The sequence below is a fragment of the Hakea prostrata genome, chromosome 1, assembly GCF_041222555.1.
Source record: "Hakea prostrata isolate BN-2017 chromosome 1, UWA_Hpros_2, whole genome shotgun sequence".
In the NCBI taxonomy this organism is placed as follows: domain Eukaryota; kingdom Viridiplantae; phylum Streptophyta; class Magnoliopsida; order Proteales; family Proteaceae; genus Hakea; species Hakea prostrata.
The window spans coordinates 39,264,283-39,291,704 of NC_142600.1; the positions used below are offsets into that span (position 1 = coordinate 39,264,283).

The following is a 27,422-nucleotide window of genomic DNA, read 5'->3' on the forward strand; positions in this document are numbered from 1 at the left end:
TGGTTAAGATTGAACCAAAATTGATCCAAACCGGTCCAAAACAGCCCGGGATTAGTCTGAGAGAGCAAAATCATGTATTCAAAATTCACTGAAAGCTAAGCTCGGATCAAAATGGGTTCAATTACCCCAAGGATCGGTTTAAGCACAAAATCTGGGTGTCAAAATCCAAAATTGATGATGGAACTGGAGATTAAAAAGATTGGATTTGAAATTAATCCAATTAACTCTAAGAGTAATTTTTTATTTGGTGGGGGCTGGGGGAGTGTATGGGTATGGGTAAGAACCCTAGGATCAGTTTGGAAGGGCAAAATCAGGTATTCAAGATCCATAATTAACTATGAAATCATCTGCCATTTATTTCAATTAAGATTGGATCAAAATTGATCTAATAACGTTAAGATTTGTCTGGGAGAGCAAAATCATGCTGTCAAAATTTGAAACTAGTGATGGTATCAATTACCATTTATTTCAATTAAAATGAGACAAAAATGAGTTCGAAGTTCTCATCCAACGGTAAAGAAAAGCCCGTGCATCCTACAAGCTAACATGCAGAACCCTTTGTGTTAACTTTTGAGATAAACAAAGAGACGTTAAATCGTAGAAGTTAAAAGCTTTTGAAACAGCTCTATCCCACTCAAGAAAACCATTTCTTGTACTCTGCTGTTGGGTGTTGGGTTGGCCAGGAAAAAGCTGAAACCGACATTCTTTTTCTTTGAATCTCGACTCTAAGGCACCTGCCATTCGCTTTCTAGTCTTGGGTTTCTGCTTCTTGATTGTTTTTGGTTTTCAGGAAATTCTGGTTTGATCTCGGCATTTACAAGTTCATGCTCTTTGGTTAGTATAATCGTGATTCTTAATCGCTAAGTAACTTAACCTTTGCTAAATTTAGTAATAAATTTGTTACTTTTTTTAAAGTCAGTTGTACAAGAATTTCACTGACGAGTAGTGAGCAGGGGTTTATGATGTTTTGTTTTATTAAGCTGCTGTGAATGTGATTCGTCTAGTGTGCTCGTTTCGATTTGGACTTCAAAAACTAAAACTCTGGTTTTCTGTTTTTCCTGGTTTTGTGTTTCATTGTTAAGTTTCTGCTACTGAGTTAGATTTCGTTAGTTTGTTGCATAATTGGCATCACTTGAATGGATTGGTATGTCTTCTTCTTTTTATGTTTCTTTGTTGTTCTGATCAGGAACGTTTGGTGCTGAAGATTTGATAGAAAAATCGAGTTCTCGAAGTAGAGATTGACAATGACTTACTTGAATTGGGAGATCTACCCTCGGTTTTTATTTGGTTTGATGCTAACTTTTATTACTCCATTTACGGGCGGATACACTGACCCGCGAGATGGTAAGGATGAATTTGGACATTACTGCCTGTTTTGGTCTAGTTATCTGCAGCTTCCACAAAATCATTGGCGGGTTGCTTGTTTCCTGGTTGATCCTTATGGCATTTATGAATTGTTTGTAGTTACCAAATTATTGCAATTCGTTTTCTTTCTAATCCAAATTATGACTGAAATGTACTTCTTTTTTCTTTAATTTGGTAGTTTTTGCAGTCAATAGTTTATATTCTGCGCTAGGCTATCCTCCACTTCCTGGATGGGTTCCAAATGGAGGAGACCCATGTTTGGAAACATGGCAAGGTGTCCAATGCGTGAATTCTAACATAACCTCAATGTATGGTGCCATGGAGATCCTACTCAAGCTCACTTTTAGTAATTCATTTTTTTAATGTTTTTTCCCCTCTTCGTCTTTTAAACTTGGTACTGATGATAGAATTTCTTTTGCAGATCCCTGAATGGTGCAAATTTGTTAGGGGTATTGGGTGATAACTTAGATTCTTTTGCTTCTATTATAAAAATGTAAGTGTTGCCATGGCTAAAATGGGATTTTTGGCCTCATTGGAATCCTCTCCATGCTTCAACTTGAGGCAGCATCTGATAATAATGTGTCAAATTGATAGAATGAGTCAAACTAACAGAATTTAAATGTTAAACTAAATGCATAGATCCATTGGTTTAAATAACAATACTGCTCTGAATTTGGTTGAGCAGTCTTTCTACCATCCAAAACTCTTAATCTCTTTCACGAATCTACATTATCCATTTGTTTTTCCCAAGTTCAATTTCCACATGGTGCAGCATTTTGTTGGCAGGATTTCTTAGGAGATCTTGTCATCAGGAGACTGGCTCCATTGGATGGTTAGCTCAATCTTTACAGACTTGGGATGAGTGCTGCTGGCCACTCATGAACTGTCCAAGTTATTGAATGGTTCTCCTCTTCAAGATCCTTATGTGGAAGACATCATGATACAAACACGTATCATCTTCTCTGAAAAATTATCAAGCGCTGCCTCAATCTATCATGCCATATCTGTCTAAAAATAATTCTAGTTTAAGATATTACATTTTGGATGTGTTCATTGATACACTGTTTTATTTTTGTGATATGAGGCAGAGATTTGAGCAACAACCATATTGGAGGAAGTATTCCATCTAATTTACCCATCACCATGCAAAACTTGTATGTTTAGAATCTTGACCATTATAATCTCTTTATATAGCTTATTTAATCGAATGATTATTTGATGCTTTCAACTAGTTTAAGCATGAAACATACCATTTTTATCGTTGGTGCCTTATTAGAAATATAGAAGTTTTACCATTGGTGCCTTATATATAAATTTTTCTTCACCCGTGGCAGTTCTCTTTCATCTAACCAGTTCATAGGAGGCATCCCAAATTCTTTAGCCTCACTTACGCAGCTGTCAGACATGTAAGTTCAAGATGCTTCTTTTCTCTGCTTCAATGGGAGTGGAGGCATTCTGTCCAGGCTTCTATTTTATTTTAAATTTCTTTCTTTCCAACTATTAAATATTTTTCCTGCTTTATCTCCCATAGATCGCTCAACAATAATTTTTTGTCTGGAGCAATACCAGATGCATTTCAAGGTCTTACAGGACTGATAAATCTGTAAGGCTTACTCAATTTTGGTGTGTCTTCCTCTGCATATGTGGTTTCTTTCTGCCCTCAACTTTTGCCTAGTGATTGTTTACCTCTTTACAGGGATCTCTCTGGTAACAATTTAAGTGAGCAACTTCCCCCTTCCATGGGAAGCTTATCTTCTCTGGCCACCTTGTGAGCATTTTGTTTTATTAATCTGATTTATTACTCAATATGTCATCCATTTCCTTGACTCTAGAATTTTTTGTTGCCAGGAACTTGCGGAACAATCAACTTTCTGGGACCCTCGATGTTCTTCAAGATATTCCTCTCCAATATTTGTAAAGTCTGAAAACTTCATGATTTTAACCATGGATTAGACTTCTTATATTCATATGCTAGCTTTATTATTTTATGCTTCAGTTCAGAGTTCAAGACATGGTATTTAATGTATGTTTTTTCAGTTGTTTGTGTATTGAAATGTCGTTGTTTGCTTAACAGGAATATAGAGAATAATCTCTTCTCTGGACCCATACCTGAGAAGCTGCTGAGTATTCCAAATTTCAAGTGAGTCATTTGGCATATTTATTCAGTGAATGCGTCTAGTCTGTGTAAAAATTCCTGGATGCTTTTGTTGTTCGTATTGTTGTAAGTTTTTGTTTCAGATGTGCTAAACCTGGGGAACAGTAAGATTCATAATTTCACATGTAATTGATTTTCACATGATATGGGCATGTTTGAGACTTTGTTACTATAACACTATGTTAATTGGCTGGTAAGACTTTGGGTTTCTTTTTAGATCAGCATCTTCTGGAAGCCCTAAAAAAGCTTAGCATCCATGATCAAACAATAAGAAACACCTTCCTATGTGCATGTATTTTCCAATGTCGATTGAACCTTATTAAAGAATGGTCCCCAACTGTACACACCAGCATGTGTCTCACTGTCAAAGATGAAAAGAAGGGGCTGGTGTCTATGTCTCACTCTCTAGTCCCAGTGATGAACAAAAATGGAAAGGTCGATATAGAAGAGGAATCTTCTTTGGTATGGTACAATTATGATATCTAGGGCAGATTGTGATATGAACTGAACCATACAGAATTATCTGTTCACAAGCCAAACTGAGAATTCCCATCTATAATATTCATGTGGGAACTCTTGGATGGATTAGTGTAAGGCTGTGGTCAGGGAGACAAGATTTTTATAGGGAGCAATCTTGAGAGTCATGTTGGGAAGGATAATAGAGGATATCAGGCAGTCCATGGATGCTATGGGTTTGGAGGAAGGAATAGAGGTGTTTGAGTTTCATACTTTGCAGTAGCATATGATCTTTCCAGGGTACTTTGGTCAAAAGAGAGAGGAACACCTAATCACCTAACGAAGTCAGTCACATACCACAGAATCACTCCTTTGTGATTCTGATTTCTTCTTTCTGGTTCTGCTGGACTAGAAAAACTTATCCCTTACAAATGGATTAAAAATTGCAAAGCAAATGTACCTCTAATTCTTTAGTTCTGGTTATAGATGCTGTAGGTGCAGAAAAAATGTCAGTAATAGAGGCATAGAAAATCCAATGATTTCTTACTTCCTAGCAGTAGCACCAAGCACATATTGGTATAGATTTCTGGAATAGCAGTTATGCTGAATCTGATTGTTTTATATTAATTATTTTTCAGTTGGAGTATTTACAGGTCTATTATTAATCATCTTTGGTTATCATACCTGCAATTTCCTTCTGTAGGCATCATTATGCCCGGTGAAATATAATGCTTCATTATTTGACCTTGGTTGTACTGGGTTAGTCTGTCTGAAAGAGAATCCCACATACATTTTAGTGCCCAAATGTTTGTCCAAAGTAAGCAGGGAAAGTTGCTCTAGTTCTGATTCTAATTTTATTAAAATTACCAAAATGCCATCAAATGAAGATGAATATAATGGCATCAGAGTAATCTTCGCTGTTTCCCTTACTCATTTTAAGCTGGAATTGCACCAAATCATTTCTTGACCATGGGAATTTTTGGTCTGTTCAGTTTGTGTAGATGAATCTAAATACAAAATTGCTTTGTTTTCGAATAGTACGGGGTACCAATGTGGTGGCAGGTGGAAAATAGTGGAGCGTTATAACTCACTAAGAGTAATGACAGGGAAGAAACTTTTTACTTTTAAATACTTGGCAAAAACTAATATAATATCAGAAGGGATTTTTGGTGGTTTCAGTTCGTGGGTTACTATTTTTTTTTCGTCACTTTCTGATAACAATTAAGCCTAACTTGCAGGAAGGATGGCAATCCATTCAACACTACCACTGCTCCATCGGCCCCACCCTCACCTGCATCCAACATACCTCTTCCTTCCAGGCCACCAACTTCTCAAATCCCATCTGGGAAGCAGGCAAATGGACCATCTTCACAAGGAGAATCAGAAGCGAATAAATTTTGGACAACTACAAGAATTGTGTGGATATCAATTGGAGGGGTTTTAGTGTTTCTTGTCCTTATATTAGGAATCCTGTTTTTCATTGTCAAACGAAGGGAAGAGGCTGGCATATTTGAAAAGAGGCAAATAAGTGGTGCTTACAAAGGTCCAAAGGGTGGTCCTGAAGACATTGAATCTATTGGTCGACCAAATAATCAAATAAGAAAAGGTAAATGTTGTCTTGTTCAGTTTTTTTAATTCTATGTTTCCCTTTCAATTGGTTCTCTTTTCCTCTCCTAATGATTTAGTTTTGCTACCAGTTTCAAAAGAAGCAATTGAGAAGCCAAAGGATAAACGTGAAATGGATATTGGAAGAGTAACTGCTGTTCCGAAAAAAAATAATTCTGAAGAGATAGATACTAAAATAATTGGTAGTGAGCAGAATGAGGATAATGATAAAAGCTTGAGAGGGATAGATATGATTTTAATGCCTCCAACATCCCCAGTTGAGAAGGTCATTATGAAGCCATTTTCTCCCCGTAACACTACCAAAGGGAGCACTTCCACAAAAAATCTGAATCTCCCCACTTCTGTGAGATCCTTCACCATTGCCTCACTTCAGCAATACACAGACAGCTTTTCTCAAGAAAATCATATTGGAGATGGCATGCTAGGAAGTGTCTATCGGGCAGAACTCCCTGATGGGAAGGTGAGGTCCTTATGGTTTTGGAAGCAACTGATTAAGCGGGACTACCATCCTTTAGTTTGTTGAGTATAACATTTCTTGATGCCCATCTTGAAGTTTTGTGATCTTTCGTTGCTAAGTTGACTGATTCTCTTTTTGAGCTTCCTTTTCTGATCTTCTAAAATATCTGACATGGTGGTGGTATCCTTCTTCATGTCATGCTTATTGTTTATAGGATTTAGGTTTTCATAGTTCTGGGTGTATTTCTTGTTTTCTGTCAATAAAATATCCAAGACTCCAGTTGTTGTAGCAAAATTATTCTGCAGGAATTTTATAGAAGTGTTGTGTAGCAATAAAAGGGAACATAACTTTTTTTTCCTTGAATTCATAAGAAGATATTTGATAGGAACACTCGCAATACAATTTGTTTGCTTCTGTCTTCCATTTTTAACTTTCTTTCTTGTCAAGTACTACTAGAATGTAAAATGGAAGAAGTTTTATAACTGAAGGTTAAGTTGCTGTGACATACTGCTCCATGGACATTGATGGTGCATGGAACCTATATGCCTTGACATACTTAATATTTATCCTAGGAATATCAAGTTTCATGTGATTTACAGCTTAACTAGTATGGAAGTTCTTACTATATTATGTTGCTCCGAATTTTCAAAAACATTCCTTTATGTTGTGAATAATTATTTATAAACAGAACTACCTGTAAACCTACAATGTCTAGATTCAAGGAGCCTGTCAACTGTTCTTGTCATTATTAAAGAAGCAGTCACAGATATTAAAGTAGGACAGATGAACTGCAGAGGTGCGTCTGCAGTCCTATGTGATTGACATATACATTTAAAGCTTAAAAGGAAGCTCTATAAGACTGTCGTACGGCTGGGGCAGAATATTGTATACTAATGAAGTGCTACTAAGCTAAGTTAGCAATGATGAGGATGTTAAGATGGATGCGTGGATTGTGCCTCTTTCCCTCTTACTTTCTTTCATCTTTTATTTGTGATTTCTGTCCTCTCTCTCCATCCCCCCTTACCCATATTTTGTACTCTCGGATGAATGCCCTTTTGTGGTTAGCATGCAGTTTTCCCTGCTTGGTGTTGCATGGGAGTAATACCCCATTAATTTGTGATAGAACTTAGTCTTTTGTTGTCATTGTGAATTTGTGATGCTTAATTTTGTTCATGAAATATTGCCACCTTATGTTTACCTCCTATAAGTCACTTCCCTGATAGGATGCTGTAGGCAGTGCAATCTGGTGATACATCCACAAAAATTGTGGGAGTAGGGGTGTCCTAACTATAGTTGTTGTGATTTGTTTCAGTTAGGAGTTGCTCTGTCAACTGGGCAAACTCAATTTGTCTCTTATTTTCTATTGGTTTGTAATAAATGTTGGTTTTCAATCTTTTTGATAAATACAGAAACCTCAATCTATCAGTGATCAAAATTTCTTAGAACTTGTCTGAAAAACATTTGACTGGCTTATAATGTGGTTATCAAACTATGTTTTACTTGCATGTATTATCTCTATGGTTTCAATTTCATATGTTCTCTTTCATTGTGCTTATGTTTTTATTCATGAAATGTTTTGTTTATAGAATGGTTTTTTATTTGTGGTATTTATGCTTTTCCTCCTGGATGTTCATTAGTTACTGGCAGTGAAGAAACTGAACGATGCTGCTTCCATTAGTGAAACGGATGAATGGTTTCTGGACTTGGTGTCCAGTATCTCTAAACTTCAGCATGCTAATGTTGTTGAGCCTGTGGGTTACTGTGCTGAACATGGACATCGGCTACTCATATATGAATATTCCAGTAATGGGACACTGTATGACGCACTGCATTCTGATGACAAACTTGCTAGAAAACTTTCATGGAATGCCCGAATACAGGTGGCTCTTGGAGCTGCAAGAGCCTTAGAGTAAGTACAGGAACCTGTACTGCAACTTTTCTTAATTCCTCCCTTTTCGTTCCTCAATAAACAACAAATCCTTTGAAAAAAAAATGTATTTGTAGTTATTTTTCAAATTAGGATACACTATGTTTAAAGTTTCTAACGAATGATGATGCTGGGGATTACTTGTGTAGTACATATATTTGAGCGGGTTGAGGGCTTTGTTGACTTCCTAAAGTTATGAGTTCCACCATGTGCCACATTATATATTAGAAATCTGACTATTTTCTCATTGTCCTGGTCAAGATATCTGCATGAGGTTTGTCAACCACCTGTTGTACATCACAATTTCAAGTCAACCAATATTTTACTTGATGACAAACTTGCAGCACGTGTTTCGGATTGTGGTCTAGCTCCCTTGATATCTTCTAGATCCGTAAGTCAGGTAATCTTTCTTTCCTTTTTTCACTAGAAAGTAATTTGATAATAGGAAGCACTATAACTAGAAGGCTTATGTCCTTTGGTAAGATATGAACCAGTAGAAAAAAAATAGCTGCTACATATGAAGCACAGGGGGAGCAAATCACTGCCCTTATACCAAACCATTAGAACTCATTTCTTCATTCTCCGTTTCCAATCGAAAGAGAAAGTCAGTTTGGATGCCAAAGCTCTTCCCTTTCAAAAGAGTGGGACATTTTCCAGTGATAGAGCTCCCAGACCACCCAATGTTGAAAAATGTGAATCACCATCCTACTCCAAAATCTCAAGGTCTAACCCATGTTGTGAAGGATTCAACCTTGCCAGGTAGGACCAAAACATAAATATTAAACCACAACAGCCGTTATGCACTCTTTCCTAACAAGCTAGGTTGCTAAAAGAGCGTCCATCAATCACTTAAATCTCTATCTAATTGGCACAGTACTTGTTAGAAAATAAGCTTTAATCAATCAAAATAGTAGCTGAACTTGAAAGATAATGGAGAAGAAGAAGCAACGATGGGCTGCAATTCTAGCTTAGCACTCCTAGAATCGCAACCTCTTATTTATACATATCAATAGTCTAGATTATAACTTGAGAAGCAAGCCATCTTGCCCTCTAAAAAATGAAATATAGAGTACAACTTATGGACAGAATTTTCTAGTCTTCTAACTCCTAAAATTTGTCCAAAATTGAAAGTATTGAAAAAAGAAAGTTTTGAAATTAGTAACTAACAGAAAATATAAACTATGCTTTCTAGAAACTCCCAAAACTTGTGTAGCAAGATTCCTACATTAGAAATAGAAAGTAGAGTAGCATCACTGGCATAGTATTGTTCACGTTACTGTTACGTAAACAATAAAATAACCCAAAACTTGTGCATACTTCAACACTTCCCCTTAAGCTGGAGTGTACACAAAGATAGCTCCAGCTTGCACAATAAGAATAAACTTGGAAGGTAGCACCAATCTTGAATTATGTAGCAATAGCAGACGTCGATAAACACTGAGAGAACTTCACTCAGGAGATAATTAACACCAACGAAAAGAACTTTTAACTCTTCATGTTGAACATACCACCAATAATGAGAACAATTGACAGCATGAAGACGAATAAAATTCGTAAGTATAACAGCATCAAAGGCACTACCCAATAATGCCAATAGTAAGGAAGAATCTCCACATTGATTCTTCAAAATTGCAGCTTCAATGTCCATATGAGCACTTCGCAAGAAGGCAAGTAGTAGGTAAAGTATGGGTAGGTAAAAGGTAGTATCGGTTACTGTGGACCAAGTAGGTAGGTAAAGGCAATATTGGTTACTGTGGACCAAGTATGTAGGTAAAGATAGTATTTGTTACTGTGGACCAAGTAGGTAGGTAAAGGCAGTATTGGTCATTGCAGACCAAGTAAATAGGTAAAAGACGATATAAGTTACTGTGGACCAGGTAGGTAACGTAATATGGGTTACTGCGGACCAAATAGGTAAAATGTAGTATAGGTTACTACAGACCACAAGTAGGTAAGTAATGGTAGGTAGGTAAATGTATTGTTGTAAAATACCATCTTAGGAGGGCAAAGATCTTCACAATAATATCCTTCAACACACCTTGAGTAGATGTAGAATAAGATACCATTCTCCCCCTCACGTGTAGCATTACACATGGACAATTAATGACAACCAATATGGCAATATCTAGTTTAAAAAGATCCCAAGCAACAATTTCCAATGAAACCTTTATGGTAGATATAATCTTCATTCGTCTGGCAAGTCTAAATCCAAGAAATAACTTCCAAACTCTCCTTATGGTAGATTAAGATAATGGCAACATTGTAATAAACCGGCATTTTTCAAGGAGTTATTTGTAAATATAGGACAAGGATGGCAAATCTGTAGATAAACTGAAGTTAAAGTAGAGATGGAAAATCTGTAATTTTTAGAAGCATGGACATTGGAACAAAAAGGTACTATATGAGGGAAAAGTCTAGTGTTGGAAACAAATAAATTAAGGGATGAAGAAAAATTGAAGAGAATTAAAAATAAACTTGGTAACTTGTTCTAATGATCCGACTTTAAAGAAAAAGAAAAAGTTATGCAAAGATGCAGTGGAAGCCATGCCATACGGTGTAAAGGATTCAAACTAGACCAATAACAGGAAAGATTCAGAGAAATCGATATTGAAGCAGCTTAAACCAAAAATTAGGATTAGGAATAGAACAAGGAAACAATATCAGGAATAGAATTAGAAAACAAAACTGGAATAAACCAGCATTGAACCAAAAAAAAAAAACTAAACTAGAATAGGAACCAAAAATTGTTTGAAGTAGCTAGGATACTTTAGGTTAGCCATGACAGGCGATAACTTATGGAGGAGAATATCATGGCTAGGATGCTTTAGGGTCAGCCATGACAACAGCAATAAACAGATGTGCAGGTAGATGAGTAAACCAAACAAGGACTCTTGAACAGCCAAGTAGCCAGGGGAACAGAAGCAGCAACGATAGAGGAATAAGCTGCAAATAACTAAAGTAGATTGAGTCAGAATAATAGCACCTGAGCAGTAGAATTCAGAGTGAAACAGAAACCTCAACAGTGGAGTTGTGATCCATAGAAAAGCATGCTTGTTGACAGAAAATAGAGTGGGCTTTAAGGTCTTTCATCAAGTAGTAGATCTCAGTGCAGGCATAAGTATTGAAGCAGCGGTGAATTTTGGATTCCAGTGTCACAGCATAGTACATATCCAGACCTTGAAACCATTAATATAGTAGGGAATCCGGCCTTAAAGAAACACTTCTTTACATCATCATGTGGCTGATTTAGAGTTAAAAAAATAGTGCAGCAAAGATTGTAGTAGACAAGAGAAGATACTCAAAGATTCTCAAAACTTAAACTTTAGTTCCAACAGAAGATAAGACTTTAACCACAAACAGGAAAATATTTGAAACGACTCTCAAACCAGCAGGTGAAAAAAAGCAACCCAGGAATCAGATTAATTCTTTAATACCTTGTTAGAAAATAAGCTTTAATCAATCAAAACAATAGCTGACTTTAAAGATAATGGAGAAGATGAAGAAGAAGCAACAATGGGCTGCGATTCTAGCTTAGCACTTCTAGAATTGCAGACTCTTATTTATAGATATCAATAGTCTAGATTACGACTTGAGAAGCAAGCCATCTTGCCCTCTGAAAAATGAAATAAAGAGTACAACTTATGGACAAAATTTTCTAGTCTTCTAACTCCTAAAATCTGTCCAAAATAGAAAGTATTGAAAAAGGAAAGTTTTGAAATTAGTAACTAATAGAAAATAGAAACTATACTTTCTAGAAACTCCCAAAACTTGTGTAGCAAGATTCCTACATTAGAAATAGAAAGTAGAGTAGCATCACTCTCATAGTACTGTTCATGTTACTGTTCACATGAACAGTAAAACAACCAAAAACTTGTGCATACTTCAACAGTACTCATTGATTGAATGAGAATTCAATTGATTTCCAAGTTTGACTATAGCTAAATGGATGACAAGGTGTTTGGGTGCAGTAAGACCAAAAAAAAAAGCGGTTAATGTTAGTAATTAAGACTGGTGGGTGAAAATTCTGTTGATGATTTAGAATTTCAGTTAATGCATAACTGCAGCCAGCTTGAGGAGTGAATTTCTGTTTTGAGTATTTGGATATAGGAATTGATATATATTTTTTAGTACTCTAGGCAAAAATTCAGGAAAGTCGGACAGGATGTTGTCCTCCTTGCTTCATGCTGTGCCTGTGCATAGTCTTTCATGGAATTGCTAAGTGCTACTTATTGGGGGCCACCTGACAGATCTTCCAGCTTGTCAATTCAGTTCAACATTATAATCATCTAAACAGTGAAGCTTCAGATTTAGGTTACTTATACATTACATCTTTTATCTGCGTCTGCTTGATTTTCAAACATTGCAGTCCATAAAATATCTGTTAGCACATCGCTTGTGATTAAACCCATTATTTGTTACATTTTTTAATGGTAGATGTGTCAATCACAAGCACTGTATATTGTTCTCGTATATGTATCTTCCTCTCCAATCTTGTCCCTCGAGTGGCTGATTGAACAAATATTTGGAAAATATTGGCTCCTGGGATCTCTAGTATAATATTTTCTTTTGTAGAATAGTTATATTTTAAAATTAAAGCATGACAGAACTGAAGCTGCTTCATTTATAATCAGTTGTCGGGACAGCTCCTATCAGCTTATGGTTATGCTGCTCCAGAATTTGAGTCAGGAATTTGCACTTGTCAGAGTGATGTTTATAGCTTTGGTGTTGTATTGTTAGAACTGCTTACAGGCCGGAAGTCCTATGACAGGTTTGGTGCGCCTAAACCAATTTCAGTGTCTGATGATTCACCCTTTTTTCTTCTTTGACTTTGTGTTTTCCGAAAATATATGTAGGTCACGGCCTCGAGGGGAGCAATTCTTGGTGAGATGGGCAATCCCTCAGCTTCATGATATAGATGCATTGTCAAGGATGGTTGATCCATCTCTTAACGGAGCTTACCCGGCCAAATCTTTATCACGTTTTGCTGATATTATCTCTCTTTGCGTCCAGGTTAGTTTCTTTTCGTGTCTTTGTTTATTGCCTTATTCTTGTCACAATGTTCTAGATGGATGTGGGAGGCACACACAATCATTGTATTAATCATTACTCAATTATAAATATTGAGAAAACCAACCTTGTTTTGAGCTGTTTGTTTTCCTTTAGCGACACTGCATCTGTGAGATTTTTGGGATCCTCACTTGTTTTGGAGTATGTTTTCTAAAAGGTGCTTACACCTAACACATGCTCTGGGTATTTCAAGTCCTAGGATTCTTTGTACCTCAGGGTTATCTATTTCATCTTCAGCTAGAAAAAAGAAGAAAAGGTTTACAATACTTGGAGAGCTGGAGGAATTGATGCCTTGTCCGTATTCCGTCTAATTAGATATGTAAAACTGTATGCTGTTCTCTATGGCCTGTGTCACAAGAAATACTCAAGGGCATCTGACAGTTTCATGAATTCTGTAGCTATATGACATCATACGAATCTTCTGGATGTCATGACCATCTCCAGACCCTGCAGTGGCAGAACTCTTGTGCACTGTATACTCCTTTTTTTTTTTTTTTCTTTCTTTCTTAACTGATCTCCTTGATACCAAGTGTGATCAATATCACCATTTAATGTGGCTATTCTTGCACTTTTTCCAGAGCGATTACTTTCAGTTTCATTAATGACATAAGAAATTGGCTATAATACAGCATCAATTTGCTGGCTGGTTAAATTTTGTCAGCTAAACCTTTTAAATTCATTTTGCAGTCGGCGCCAGAATTTCGGCCACCAATGTCTGAAATTGTGCAGAAGCTTCTACACATGATACAAAGGGAGTCTCCCGTAGGAGGTTGAACAAGGATTGATTTAGGTTGTGAATTCAACTGCATATGTGGTCATCAATTGAATGGTGAGCTTGTAGAGACAATAAATGTGGGAGAAAACTCAACCATCAAACTTTCCAGAGTTGACTGCTACTGCAGACATGTTTCCTCTGTTGACAATTGTATAGCATTCAAGGTAATGATTAACATAATTGTGTAAGTTGACATAGTACCGAGGTGTCAATGCTTTTTGCTAAATATCTTGGGAAAGCAATGGTACCATAACATAGCATATAAAACAACTTAAGCTTAATGGGTATTTTGAAAATCACATTATCTTAAACTTGGGCATCTAAGGCATGATGAGCTCTATTACTCTATATCAAAGGACCAATGAAATGATGTAATGAAACAAGATCCACATTAGATACACCTCTCTAGTTCTGATTTTGTACTTCCTACTGCTGTGGATCCAATGGAATAACACAGAAACCTGGAGAAGTAACAGCAATGGCCCCAGTAGCCTAGTCTTAAAAGTTGCCAGCATCTTCAGAAATTGTAGCCACAAATGTACCAGGTTGCCAGTGAAGAACGATTCATCTGCTACCCCTCAGAGCTATCAGCATACCAAACATCATCTGAGTGCATTACAAAAAATTTGAACGAAGAGGTCTTAATCCGGCGAAATGAAAAGCAATGCAGAGGCAAAAGTGTGCAATCTGTTTCTGTGATGTAAATGAAGTCCTGGTGCCAAGATGATTGGAATCCAGAGGACCAGACAATGTTGAAGAACCCCTTGGCCAGTATCTTACAATGCTGTAGCTCTGAAGCCTACATCAATAGTAGATCGTTTTTCCTTAAAATACTAGAGATTATTTATTTATTTGATCATTTCAGACCAATCACAAGTATTGGGGCCCACAGGCACAAGGGAATTTTTTTTGGGTGGGGTGGAAGGGGGGGTGAATGTGTGGAGGGATGGAGGTTCGAATCAAATACCTTGAATTAACTATCTTTACTCGTGAGGTTACCACCATTGTGCTAGAAGTGCATTTACAAATACTAGAGATTATCAAACCATCAAGAGATAATGATTATTTTCATCACCAACTAACGAAAGTGGATTGCGGACTAGCAGTAACATTTTTTTCTTTTAATATTAATATTATGGACAATCAAATAATTTAGTAAAATTAATTTCACTTTACTCCATTTGAAACCAATCAACATAAAAAGGGGGAAAAATTCCTTTCAATTCACTTCATTTTCCTTCTCTTCCCTTTCTCATTCCCTTTGCAAATAATTAAGCATACTCTTTAAGGAAATATAACATGGTGATAAATGGAAAAGTTAGTATTCCTCTTTGCGAGAAAAAAGAGTGTCTTCTTGTTTGTGTTACAGTGTGAATGCATGCCAGACTTCTTATACATATCGATGACTGTACCAAACATGCGCCTATGCCCATTTGCTCATCCCACAGGAAAACATATGGATGATCTCTGTTGTGGGGAGCTAGAGTCCCGAGCCCCCATCTCGGGAGAGAAAGGCACCCCCGTGGGCGGGTGCATCTCATCCTTGAAGAAGGTTCCGAGGGCCTCATTCGGGAGAGATACCTCCCTCTTGGGCAGGCTTGTTTCTTCGTTGGAGAAGGTCCCGAGGGCCTCATTCGGGAGAGATACCTCCCTCTTGGGCAGGCTCGTTTCTTTGTTGGAGAAGTGCCACACTTGGGAAAAATATATATCTATATCCAACTCTAGCATTTCTCAGAAGACTCTTTTGACTAAGTCAAGAAGAGTTAGTTACGCATAAACACTCAGCATATCTATTTCGAGAATTGGGGAGGTGAGTCAGCATAACGGCATTATCAGGTGCGACAAAGAAGGAGCCGTTATTCCACTACTCCACTCACTCCTCAACTATCGATCCGGAACTTAAGGAATCGCCGCCTCCAGGTAACTTCTATATAAACCTACCTCCTACATGGAGAAAGGGGACGAGAACTTTCATCTGAGTACTTACTCATTACGTTCTTGAGAACTCTCTCAAGAACCATTATTGTTGCCTAGGCTGACTTGAGCGTCGGAGGCGGTTCCCCGGCCAAAACTAGGCCGGACCGTTCTTGCTTTCTTTGTGTGTACAGGCATCTCGGTTATTCCAACTTGGTTGGAGAGCTCTTAAGGTGGTCATCTCAATATCCGGCTCTCGAAGAAGTTCTAGACGCAACAATCTCAAACTCTAACATTTGTAATTTCAAACTTAAGAAGTGCCAACTGGCGATGTAATTGGTTTGCTTTCAGCTACCAACACGCTTATTGAAGACAGAGAGTCGAGATTCTATAGGCTTTTAATTTACTTGTGTTTTCTATAAGTTAATTAAAATCAATTTCTCATTTGAATTGTAAAAATTTTTCTATCAAGGAAAAATACTATTCTTGCAACCAAACACCAAAATTATATTTTTGGGAAAACTAATTTCATTTACATAAAAATATTTGCATTTCCTTTGCAACGTTTTTTTTGGCTAATCATTTGTATTAAAAACTAAACATTCTAGCAATCTAACAATCATTTCCTTAGCAGCTAACAAACTCTAAAGGTGAATATTTTTCCAGTCTCAGGATCTTAATTAGTTTCTCACAATTTCGATGGTGAGGTAGCCTTCTTCCTTAGTTATCGAAGGAAATTGTGATGTTATGGTCTGCAGATTTTAAAGAAGGACTAACGGAGTGGTATTTGCTTCGACTCGACTCTTTATGCTGAAGCTTTCGCCATTAGAGGTAGACTTTTATAGACTACTAAAAATGATTTCAAGAAGGTCATTTTTTAATCGATCAACAGTTTCTCCCCGCAAAGATATTTGCCTTTCAGCTATTCCTAAATAGCTTTCTCAACTACAATCTTCCTTTGAAGTGCAACTTTTCTTTTGTTCTTGATGCATCTGAAAATTGTCCAACCCTCGGAGGCCTGCAAAACAAGAGCTCTGAGTAGTTGCAGAAAACTTATTTGAAAGATAGAATCAAGGGAGGATGATTTAGTTACCTTCTTCTTGTATTGTATATTAGATTATATAAGATTCGTTAATCTTTATCCATGGTTGTTCGATCATAGGGTTTAATTCCCCCAATTAGAGTTAATTGCCGATTCCATTTTGGGCACAATTGCCTATCCCATATCTTGCAGGATCACGACTCTTACAATAGGGGCACGCTCCTGGATATTACGCATTCCTTTTTGGTCAAGATCGTCTATCTGAATCCATCGAGGTCTCAATTCCTACCAGAACAGTTAGGTTTCTTCATGCTCAAGTAACCTTTGGGTTAATTTTTCATTCCGGTCTCAACCGGGGTAAACCGATCAACCATGGTTTGACCTAGTTGGCTTGCTATCATTAATTTTACTTATCATGAGCCCCCCAAAACATGCTTGGGCTCTTTGACCGTGTGATATGTTACTCTCGAACATCGAACAAACGTAGACTCGTCAAGAAGAAATCAAACATTCTTTCTTCTCCCGACCTTTCCAAAAGTTGCACTGATTAATTCATAAGATTGTTGTGTCCTTTCAAGTTGCCTTTGTTTAGGGTGAAATCTGCTAGGCTTGCCACGTAGTTGTTAGGAACAGGCGCCATCATGGTGCATAGTTGCTCGAATCGTCGCATGTCCCCTATCGTTGATCTTGATTAATCTGGATTGTTGAAGATTACTTAAGCAATGAATCCCTAGTCAACCCCTAACCTGAAGCCGTTAGACCTTCCCGATGCTGAAGCTGTCGACCAATGATTTCTGCTGTTGTACCATTCTTAAGTTCTCTTTTGTTTCACTTTCCGACCTTGTTCGGGAAAAAGAACAAGTTGTTTTTTTCTTCTAGATATTGGCCCGAGAGGCCTCCTAGTGCAATCTCTCTTTGTTTTGATGATAATTGACCTCTTTAGGCCTTGGAAGAACTCTTTATTTTGATGATTACATTTTCCTTTGCATCTTTTTCTCCTTTAAGTCTTTGAATCTCGATCTAGTGAACCACACTTGTCGATGTTTAAGTTTTCTTAGTATTGATATTTTCTTTGAGCATTGGAGCCTTCCTGATACGTTCACAATCACTACTAAGTATCAAATTGTATGTTTGGGTTGACGACACCTTTCCCTACAAAAGTTTTAGGTGCTGATATTTAGCAGGTCTTACTCAGGATATTACCAAAGCCCTTATTTTAGTGGGTCTTAATCGGATTTTTTCATAGCCTCTTCGGTGCTTACTTGAAAAAATCCGAAGCCTCTTCAGGGTCTTACTCGCGAAAATGAAGCTTCTTTGGGGTCTTACTTGAAAAATCCCAAAGCATCTTCGGGTCTTACTCGAAAAATCCGAACCCTTTCCGGGGTCTTACTCGAAAATCCGAACCCTTTCCGGGGTCTTACTCGAAAAATCCGAAGCCTCTTCGGGTCTTACTCGAAAAATCCGAAGCCTCTTCAGGGTCTTACTCGCAAAAATGAAGCTTCTTTGGGGTCTTACTTGAAAAATCCCAAAGCATCTTCGGGTCTTACTCGAAAAATCCGAACCCTTTTCGGGGTCTTACTCGAAAAATCCGAAGCCTCTTCTTCGGGTCTTACTTGAAAAATCCGAAGCCTCTTCGGGTCTTACTCGAAAAATCCGAAACCTTTTCGGGGTCTTACTCAAAAAATTCCGAAGCCTCTTCGGGGTCTTACTTGGAAAAATCATACTAGAAAAATCTGAAGCCTCTTTGGGGTCTTACTCGAAAAATCCGAAGCCTCTTCAAGGTCTTACTTGAAAAATCCAAAACCTCTTCAGGGTCTTACTCAAAAAATATGAAGCCTCTTCGGGGTCTTACTCGGAAAAATACGAAGCCTCTTTGCAGTCCTACTCAAAAAATCCGAAGCCTCTTTGGGGTCTTACTCGGAAAAATCTGAACCCTGCAATCTTTTTTTTAAATGATAACTCTCGACCATAATGCCCCTATTGAAGGATCTTCGATTTTGAAGTAAATAATTTCATAGATGGTCGTAGCTGTGTTACAAAATGCCCACCTGAGCGTATTATATATCATAAAAGGGATAAAATCTATCAATAGAACTTCTTCAGGTTTTTTGCATTCCACGATCAATCAAAATCTCGACCTGTTTTCTGGATCTGTCAGTTGGCAAGCTCCCGTACTCAGTTAGTACTTGGTCCTCCCAAACCTAGTCTTTTCTTGGGGTTCTTCTTCTCCTTGTTCATTGCCTTTGCTTCTCCCCGTGGGCTTCAATGATTTTTGATACCTTTTCCTGCTTCTGGCACTTCTACAGGAGTTCAACATAAGTACTTGGTTTGTCTTGTAACATGACCTTAAGCAATTGTTTGTGTGTGATTCCTGTTTACAAGGCTATTTTTGCAACTTGTTCATCCAAGTTCTCAATCTCCATTGATGCATTGTTGAAGCGTTGTAGAGAATCTCAATTTGACTTTGACTCATTCCTCCCTTTCTTAATAGCAAATAGTGTCTCCTCGGTCTTCTTTGTTTGAATGCCACTCTTCTATTGTCTTATGAACTTTCTGGCAAGTTCATCAAAACCTGTGAAATCCCACCTAACCCTAATCCGAAGACCCCGTTTGTTTTGGATGAAGAAGTGACTTGAATGATGTTTGACTTGGATGATGGACCTTGAGTTCCATGTTGACATCTTTGGGAGAACCTATGAAGTTTAGACCCTTCCTTAAGTTGGTTGAAGGCCCAAGTGTTGGTTTTGGCCTTGGAGATCCAAAATTCAGCAAACTGTAAAAGGGGGACTGTTTGGTCGATCCTCCCTTGGTCAATCCCATTGACCAAGCACCATCGACTAAGGCAGCTCTAGACAGATTGTTCTAATTTTGGAAGTTTTAGGTTTTGGATCTCTATATATATACAAGCTCGGTCTAAACCTAAACACTTTGCCTCTTAACTATTGGAGAACGTGTGAAGAATCCTAGAGCAGCCTCCTTAAGCCAAGGAAGATCCCCAAGCATCCAAACAAGGTTCCTTCTTTGATTTCTCTTCTTCAAGGTTAGTATTCAATCTTATTATTCTTAGAGCTACTCTCTCTACTGTATCTTCTAATCGTTTTGTTTGAGAGGAAGTTATTGCACTACTGTAATGACCCAACCTCTAATCTTCTTAACCTCGGAAGCACTTTTTTTATTATAGCAGACATAATTCTATTGGTCTAATTCAGGATTCACCGATCTATCTTTACTCTATTTACCTTATTAAACATTGATTTTCTATTTCAGAATCTGCTGATCTATTTAAAATTTAAATATAAAAAAAGTAGTTAGAATTTTTGAATCTTGTTCGTATATACAACTGGACAATTTCTTTTCTTTTTTTAGAGAATGTTTTAGAACGAATCTTTCTTTTTCCCTTTATCTAATTGACGATTCCGGCTTCATGCAGGCGAGTTGCAGCCTGCAATCCAAACTGAGGACGGGTTTTTGGAGTTAGCTCGCCCTCGCGGGATCGCGACCCTTTGTCCCGTCCATTGTCCTAATTGTAGGTTCAGTTTATGCATGGCGAAAGGGGGCATTGGAATGGTCTTAGCTCCTGAATATTCAGACAATAAAAAGAAAAAAGAAGAAAAAAATCTAGAGAGAATCCCCATTCACTCTATGCTTTCCTTAAAGCCATATGGTATTTTCCTACGTTTGATCTAGCATTGATGTCATGATCATCTCTTACTGTTGTTTTCTATTATAATCTATGTTAGATATGTTCCTAAGTAGTTTTCTATGTATGATCTACTATTTTCTATCCTTTAGAATGAATCCCCATTCATTCTAACCTTTCCGTGAAGATCCGCGGTTTAGGCCTAATAGGTGATTTATTGGAATTCTATTCCAATGGTCTTTTTAGAAGGTTAGATCATTATAGACAGTCTTAGTATATTGTTTTAGAAATTTTCTATTAATTTTGGAGTGTTCCAATGTGTTTCGAAGAGTTTCCGACCAAAGTTGGGAGTTACTGTCTGTACACAGTATACTTGGTCGATCCTGCTTGGTCGATACCATCGGCCAAGCATGTTGCTGACAACAACTTTGCTCCGTTTTGTCTTCGTTTCATCTTTGATCTTTTGAGTTGGTTCCTTATGATCTATACATGTTTGTTTAAGGTTGTTTAGGTGATTTTGGACTTGCTCACTAACCTCTTACTTGAAGGTTACAAAGTCGAATACAAGGTGAGTACGTTCACTCACAATATGCATATTTACATGCTTTGATGTTTTATGACTTGAATGCATGAGTTAGCTACTGTAGTTTTACTTTCTTTACATTGTAGTACTTCTGTAATTACAGTAGGTTATCCATGTTATGATCTACATTATGTTATTGATCATGAATGATGTAATTGTGAGATGGACTGTGTTGTGATATTGATGGATTCATGTTATGATGTGATTGCCTAGGTTGTGGTTGTGGAATGGGGAATGCCCTTTTGGCATTTCTATCTTTGGACACCAGTGGAGGTGGTATGGGACGCTTTCCTATGGTGCCCATTAGCACTTTCCCTGACTACTGGTTGACATACCTAGGATTGGTCTAGAAGTGTTTGGTTAGGGAAAACCATGTCATATCTAACCCTATCAGAAGGGGAATTGAGATTGAGTGACCCATTGCAGCAATGGAGATTTGTGGGCACTCAAGACCAGTAACCAACCTATGAGAGAACTCAAATCACATTGTAGGGGCCATTCATTGGTAGGGTTGTATTTAGTAGACTTGGGCTCGTGGGCGTTCGAGATTGCGGGAAGCATGAGAAGACACGAGAGCTTCCCATTTACTATGTGTGGATGACCAATAGGGTTAAGAGTCTACGTAGTCGGGAAGGAGACGGTGACTCTAGGGGGAAAGGTACCGAAAAGGATCGCGGAAAGCGAGGAATGGACGTATCTAACCCTAGAGTAGATGTAACTCAGTAGATGACTTGCATTGGGCTGAGATTAACCCTAACACGTGCCAATACTCAAACCAATGGTGGTGAGCGATAGTGTTGACTTAAACCCCAACCATGAAATGTCTGGGAAGGATGCATTGACCAATTACCCATGGAGAACCCAAAAGACCGGGAAGGTTGAGGGAAGAGTGATATAAGACCTACCTAGAGGAGTATGGTGATTTATCTTAATGTGTATTTGCCAGCAGAGATCAACATATATAAAGTTAGAAGTATACTTGCATTCATTGTCTCATGTCATTGCATTTCTGTTTGCTTTGAATTGCTTGTAGATGCTTATTGTGATTGAACTACTTACTATGTTCTTTTGAGCTTACCCTTCGGGGGATATGTTTTTAGATGCCTTTGCAGGTACGGAAGAGAACCCGTGCTCCGGTACGGAGGACCTTTCCTTATATGGTTCAGCTAAGGAAGTCATTGGAGAAGGTTAAGACTAGTGGTGTGACCAATACACAGGTTTGGACTACACTGATGGCTCCCTGTTGAAGTAGCAAACATCATCTTATTTGCCGATGGGATCATGAGCTAGAAGCTTATCTGAAGTTACAAGAGCACAACCCTAAGGTGAAGAAGAAGAAGAACCAATGGAAGATTTTGATTAGTTTACTCTTTATTCTTCTAGACTTTTACTTTAATTGTAATAAATTTAGACTATGCTTTAGATTTTTTATCTACCTTCTACTTTGTTTGTAGGGTATATTTCCGCTATACTTTACAATTCTCTCTTTTGATTGGTATCTTTTATTTCCGCACTCTGATATTCTTTGTGATCCCTTTGTGATCCTTTCTAAATTGTTTCTTAAGTTATTTGAATACAATGTTTTGTTCTTGCTTTTGATTATATTATTGTGGTATGTGGATATGATCGCCTCAAACTTGATCTTCGGGGCTGTGGATCACACACTTAGGTATGCCATATAGGGTATTGGCTGGGTAGATGTGACAAAACCGATGACCAATCTTGACGGGAGGTTCGAGAACTACTTTTGTGCTGCTCGAGTAAGGGATGAACCAAATACCCGACAAAGTATCTCATCGAAATTCCCGATCACCACCATTGTTTGCTGATAATATCTTATATGTGCCACCGGGTCTCTACTACCTTCAAATAATGATAAAGTCAAGAGTGTAATGTTATAGGTAATTTTGTACCTGGTGATTGCATCCACAAATGAGGTTTTTTTGATAACCGAGTAAATGTCATGGGTCTTTCTTTCTGCTATAAGTTTTCCCAACTTTTGATTCATATTCGCCAATTTTCGATCGACCTCAACGGCTTTAACACTTGGTGTTTAGACACTTCCTTTATTAGATCGACTTAAGGTTGTGGAATGGGTTCAGAATCCTCTCTCGATCCTTGCTAACGTTTGTGTGCGGCTGCTTCTTGATCTAAGTAGCACTTCGTCTTCTTGATGACGAGGAAGTTCTCCTCTTGATGAACGTCTTCTACTAGGTGATGCTCTCCTTCCTGTTTCTCGAGCACGACATGTTGCTTCTTCTTGATCATAAGGATACGGATTCCTCAGAACCCTGATGTGTCTCACCATGCTTCTGAGTAATGCCTGCATGTCAAGGATCTAAACCTGCATTTGGTTCATCTGCCACTGTGTTGGATTCATCTGTTGTTGTATTGCTAGGACAACCATTCCTTCATTGTTTTGGACACCCAAGCATTGGCCACCATTAACTTCTTCTCCTTCATGCTCCTCAATCTCTTGGAGAAGCGGATCCTCACCTCGGGGAGGTGGATCATGATTCTGATTTCTCTGGGTTGCTGATTTGGTTTCAGCCATCATGACTTTTTGAATCATTTCCCACAGACGACGCTAAATGATGCATCCGAAAATTGTCCAATCTTCAGAGGCTTGCAAAACAAGAGTTAGATGCGGGCTGACTTGTCGGTTGGGAATCCGCCTCCGATGGCTAAGTCAATAATTGCACCATTAAAGAACTATGAATAGCGACAGAGCTTAATTGAAAGATAGAATAGAACGATTCAATTACCTTCTTCTTGTATTGGTTATTAATTTATATAGGATTTACCTTGTTTTCTTAACCGTTAGATTGATTAACGGATCCAATACGAGGAAAATTGCACCGAATGTATTGGACCGGGTTCACTTCCTTGGCCTTGGTTGAACCACGATTGGGACCCACTTTAACCTAATTGAAATGATCGAGAGGGCGCCACACTCTAGCTATCTGTCACAATCGACCTCCTGAATCTTGCTATAGACGAAGCTAACTTGTAGGAAGCATCTATCGTCAAGGCGGAGAGGGAATCGTGTGAAGATTGGTAACTACCTGCACCCCGAATATCTAGGGTAAAACCCTATGATCAGACGGTCCTCTAAAGAGATCAAGAATCTACTCAACGGTTGAGAGTTGGAGGTAAAATCTATATAAACAGGTGATCTACTCACCCCATAGGTATCTAAATCATTTCCCTACAATTCGTATTCATTTTAGACTCTGCATTTAGCCAAAGCATTGTGATCAGTTCAGCGACTAACTTAAACTTCGGAGGTGGCCTCCCGACCCTAGCGGTCAAGCCACGTCTAACCTTGTTTTGCAGATTATCTTCACATATCCGGAGGCTTAACATTTTTTGGACACATCATTTGGCGTTGTCTGTGGGAAATGCTTCAATAAGTCATGGTCACTAGATCAACAGCAGCAGCTGCGGTGGCTCAGCGAGAGTTGAATCTCCACCCTCCTCATGATGAGAATGATCCATTGGATATTCCAGAGGGAAGCCGAGCCCAAGAGGTTCGACAAGATGGAGTGGATGGCAATGAACACGAAAACCATCAGAATCCTCTTCAACAGCAACTGGATCAAATGCAGGTCCAATTCTTAGAGAAGCAGCAGATGCTCCGTACACTGGTCAGGCAAATAGTCGCTCCTCAGGCTCCTGATCAGTTGGAGGCTAGAAGACATGCGGGAGAAGTAGAGGGGCGTATACCTCTCGCACAAGCGCCTTCCAACGAAGGAGACGAACAACTGGCCAAAGGCCAGAATTTTGGCCCGAACACTCAAAGGGATCCCCAAATGCGAGTCAAAGAATTGAGAACTGGGGAATTACCCAGGAGAGATGATCGGCACGACAGACCGCAAGCAAGCTGGACCGAATCTAGAATGAGATTGCCAAAAGGAGTTCGCACTCACTCCCCAACATCCAGACGTTCGGGTCGAGATGCCATTCGAGCTAAAGATAGACAATCCTTGCATATCGGTTGAGAGCTGGCCGATATAAATCAAAGATTGGGGCAGCTCTCCCGAGGGAGAAGGACCTATGACATCTATTCGGTCATCAGAAAAACTCCATTCGTGGAGGCCATTGCCGGGTACGAGTTTCCATACAATTTTCGACTCCCCACGTTCACTTCGTTCGACGGTTCAGGAGATCCCAATGCCCATATTAGTTACTACCAACAGACTATGGTGGTAGCAGGGAACTCCAATGAAATTCTATGCAAACTGTTCGGTTCCTCCCTAACTGGGGCAACACAGAAGTGGTTCTCAAACCTTCCTTCGAGGAGGATCATCGATTTTGAAGAATTGGCCCGAAAGTTTATCGGTCGTTTCCAAAGTGGCATTTAGATTAAGAAGACAGAGGAAACCCTATTCACGATCAAGCAGGGGAAGAATGAATCGATTTGGGAATATCTAAAGAGATTCAACAAAGTCACCATGGAGATTGAAAACTTGGACGAGCAGGTGGCCAAAACTGCTCTGTTTAATGGACTCACAGATAGAAAGTTACTGGAGTTACTACTTCAAGACATGCCCACCACCTATTTAGAATTGGTGCAACGGTGTCAAAAGCAAGCAGAAGTGAGGGAAATACTCGATGCACGTGAAGGAGATCCAAAAGTGCTCAAGCAAAGAGCGAAGGCTCCCGAACGGAGCCAGAAACCGAACCAACCCATCCTCGATCAAGCTAGAGCCAGGATCGACTTGGAGACGGCGCTGTCTCGATCAAGATGATTACACGCCCCTGAACGCTCCACGATCGGAAATCTTGATGCAAATCAAGAACCAAGACATTTTGAAATGGCCGTCAAAAATAATAACAAAAACAGGAGAAAGAATATGGAGAAATATTGTTGTTTTCACAAGGATTACAGGCCAATATACAAATGAGTATAGACACTTGAAGGCTAATATCGAAAGATTAATAAACTAGGGTCACCTGGCTAGTTTTTTCAATTGCCAAGAAAATGAGCAGAGGACGACCGTCGAGAAAAGGGATCGTTCGGGAAGCAGAGAGCGTCGTGTTGAAGCTCCAAGGTCAAAAAAGGGGAAAGAGGCGGTCGGGCCTAGCCGGTCCCCTATTCTTACAATATTCGGAGGAACCGAACCTGAATCCCTAAAGAAATTAAAGGCGAAGTCCAAGTTCATGGGAATAGGAGAATCCCATAAATGAAAGAAATTAGAGGAGAATCCCATCACCTTCAATGAAGAGGATGAACGGGGGGTGTGCCTGCCTCATGACGATGCGATAGTAATCAAAGTAGAAATTGGGCGACGAGAGGTGCACAGAGTCTTAGTTGACACGGGATCTTCAACCAACCTCTTGTCTTACAAAGCTTATCAGAAGCTAAGGGTCGAGCAAGACCTAATGAAGCCATCATGCACTCACCTTTATGGCTTTGCGGGTTCGTCCGCTGTAGCTGAAGTCGATTCAGTTGGACCTTTCAGTGGAGAATTTCCCGAAGGAATCCACTATTCGAGTAAATTTCCTGGTTGTTTGGGACCTCCCTGCTTACAATGTCATCCTCGGCAGGCCTTCCCTAACAAAGTTGGGCGCGATAGTGTCCTAGGCATATGAAGATAAAATTCCCAACTGAAAAGGGAATCAGTCAAGTAACATCGGATCAGAGGCTCTCCCGACAGTGTTATTTAGCCTATCTAAAAGATAAGGTTGGACCTAAAAAAGCCATAGCCTTACCAATCGAGGTAAGGGACGATCAGGATGAAGACACCATGCAGAGACCCGAACTTGTGGAAAAGTTAGAACAAATCCTGTTGCAGCTAGGAGACGAAACAAGAGCTACTTATATTGGGTCAGAGCAACCAGAAAACTTCAAGGAAGAATTACAGGCGTTCCTTCAGGAAAGCATAGACATGTTTGCATGGTCAGCCGACAATATGCTAGGTATCGATCGGGCGGTAGCCGAACATAAGCTCTGGATCAACTCAAACGTCAAACCAGTAATTCAGAATAGACGAAACTTCTCGATTGAAAAGCACGAGGCAATCAGAGAAGAGGTTGAGAAATTGAAGAGCTCGGGCTTTATTGAAGCCATCAAGTGCCCGACGTGGCTTGCTAACGTTATAATGGTGAAAAATTCAAACGGGAAGTGGAGAATGTGTACTGATTACACAGATCTTAACAAGGCATGCCCGAAAGATTGTACCCACTCCCCCAAATAGATCTTCTAATCGATGCAACTGCAGGTTATGAAACGCTAAGTTTCATGGATGCTTATTCTTGATACAATCAAATCCTGATGAATAAGGAAGATGTAAGATTCACGACCTTTATGACCGATCGAGAAAGCTATTACTACAAAGTCATGCCATTCAGGTTAAAAAACGCAGGGGCTACATACCAAAGAGCTGTGAACAAGATCTTTAGTGATCTGATC

At 38.9% G+C, this 27,422-nt stretch overlaps 1 protein-coding gene across 2 annotated transcripts; it reads left to right on the plus strand.

Moving 5' to 3' along the window:
- Positions 1–626: 626 nt before the first annotated feature.
- LOC149028924 (protein STRUBBELIG-RECEPTOR FAMILY 3-like) lies at positions 627–14,272 on the plus strand. Of its 2 annotated transcripts, XM_089139419.1 has the most exons (17): positions 627–834; positions 1,187–1,344; positions 1,544–1,673; positions 1,787–1,858; positions 2,454–2,519; positions 2,700–2,771; positions 2,897–2,968; positions 3,062–3,133; positions 3,214–3,279; positions 3,440–3,505; positions 5,215–5,582; positions 5,674–6,062; positions 7,697–7,968; positions 8,248–8,386; positions 12,618–12,754; positions 12,840–12,996; positions 13,741–14,270. In XM_089139419.1, exons 2-17 carry the CDS (start codon positions 1,245–1,247, stop codon positions 13,825–13,827), a joined length of 2,265 nt encoding a protein of 754 aa, XP_088995545.1. In that variant the 5' UTR covers positions 627–834; positions 1,187–1,244; the 3' UTR covers positions 13,828–14,270. The 2 variants fall into 2 exon arrangements, with proteins under 2 accessions (XP_088995545.1, XP_088995552.1); XM_089139426.1 differs by lacking the exon at positions 2,454–2,519 and having other exon boundaries at positions 13,741–14,272.
- The last annotated feature ends 13,150 nt before the right edge of the window (positions 14,273–27,422 follow it).

What these genes read in the sequence shown, in the direction of transcription:
- LOC149028924 (XM_089139419.1), top strand. Translation starts at nt 1,245, where the DNA reads ATGACTTACTTGAATTGGGAGATCTACCCTCGGTTTTTATTTGGTTTG. An exon ending in TTTGCTTCTATTATAAAAAT is followed by an intron (nt 1,859 to 2,453) that starts GTAAGTGTTGCC and finishes GATATGAGGCAG; the next exon opens with AGATTTGAGCAACAACCATA. An exon ending in TTATCTTCTCTGGCCACCTT is followed by an intron (nt 3,134 to 3,213) that starts GTGAGCATTTTG and finishes TTTTGTTGCCAG; the next exon opens with GAACTTGCGGAACAATCAAC.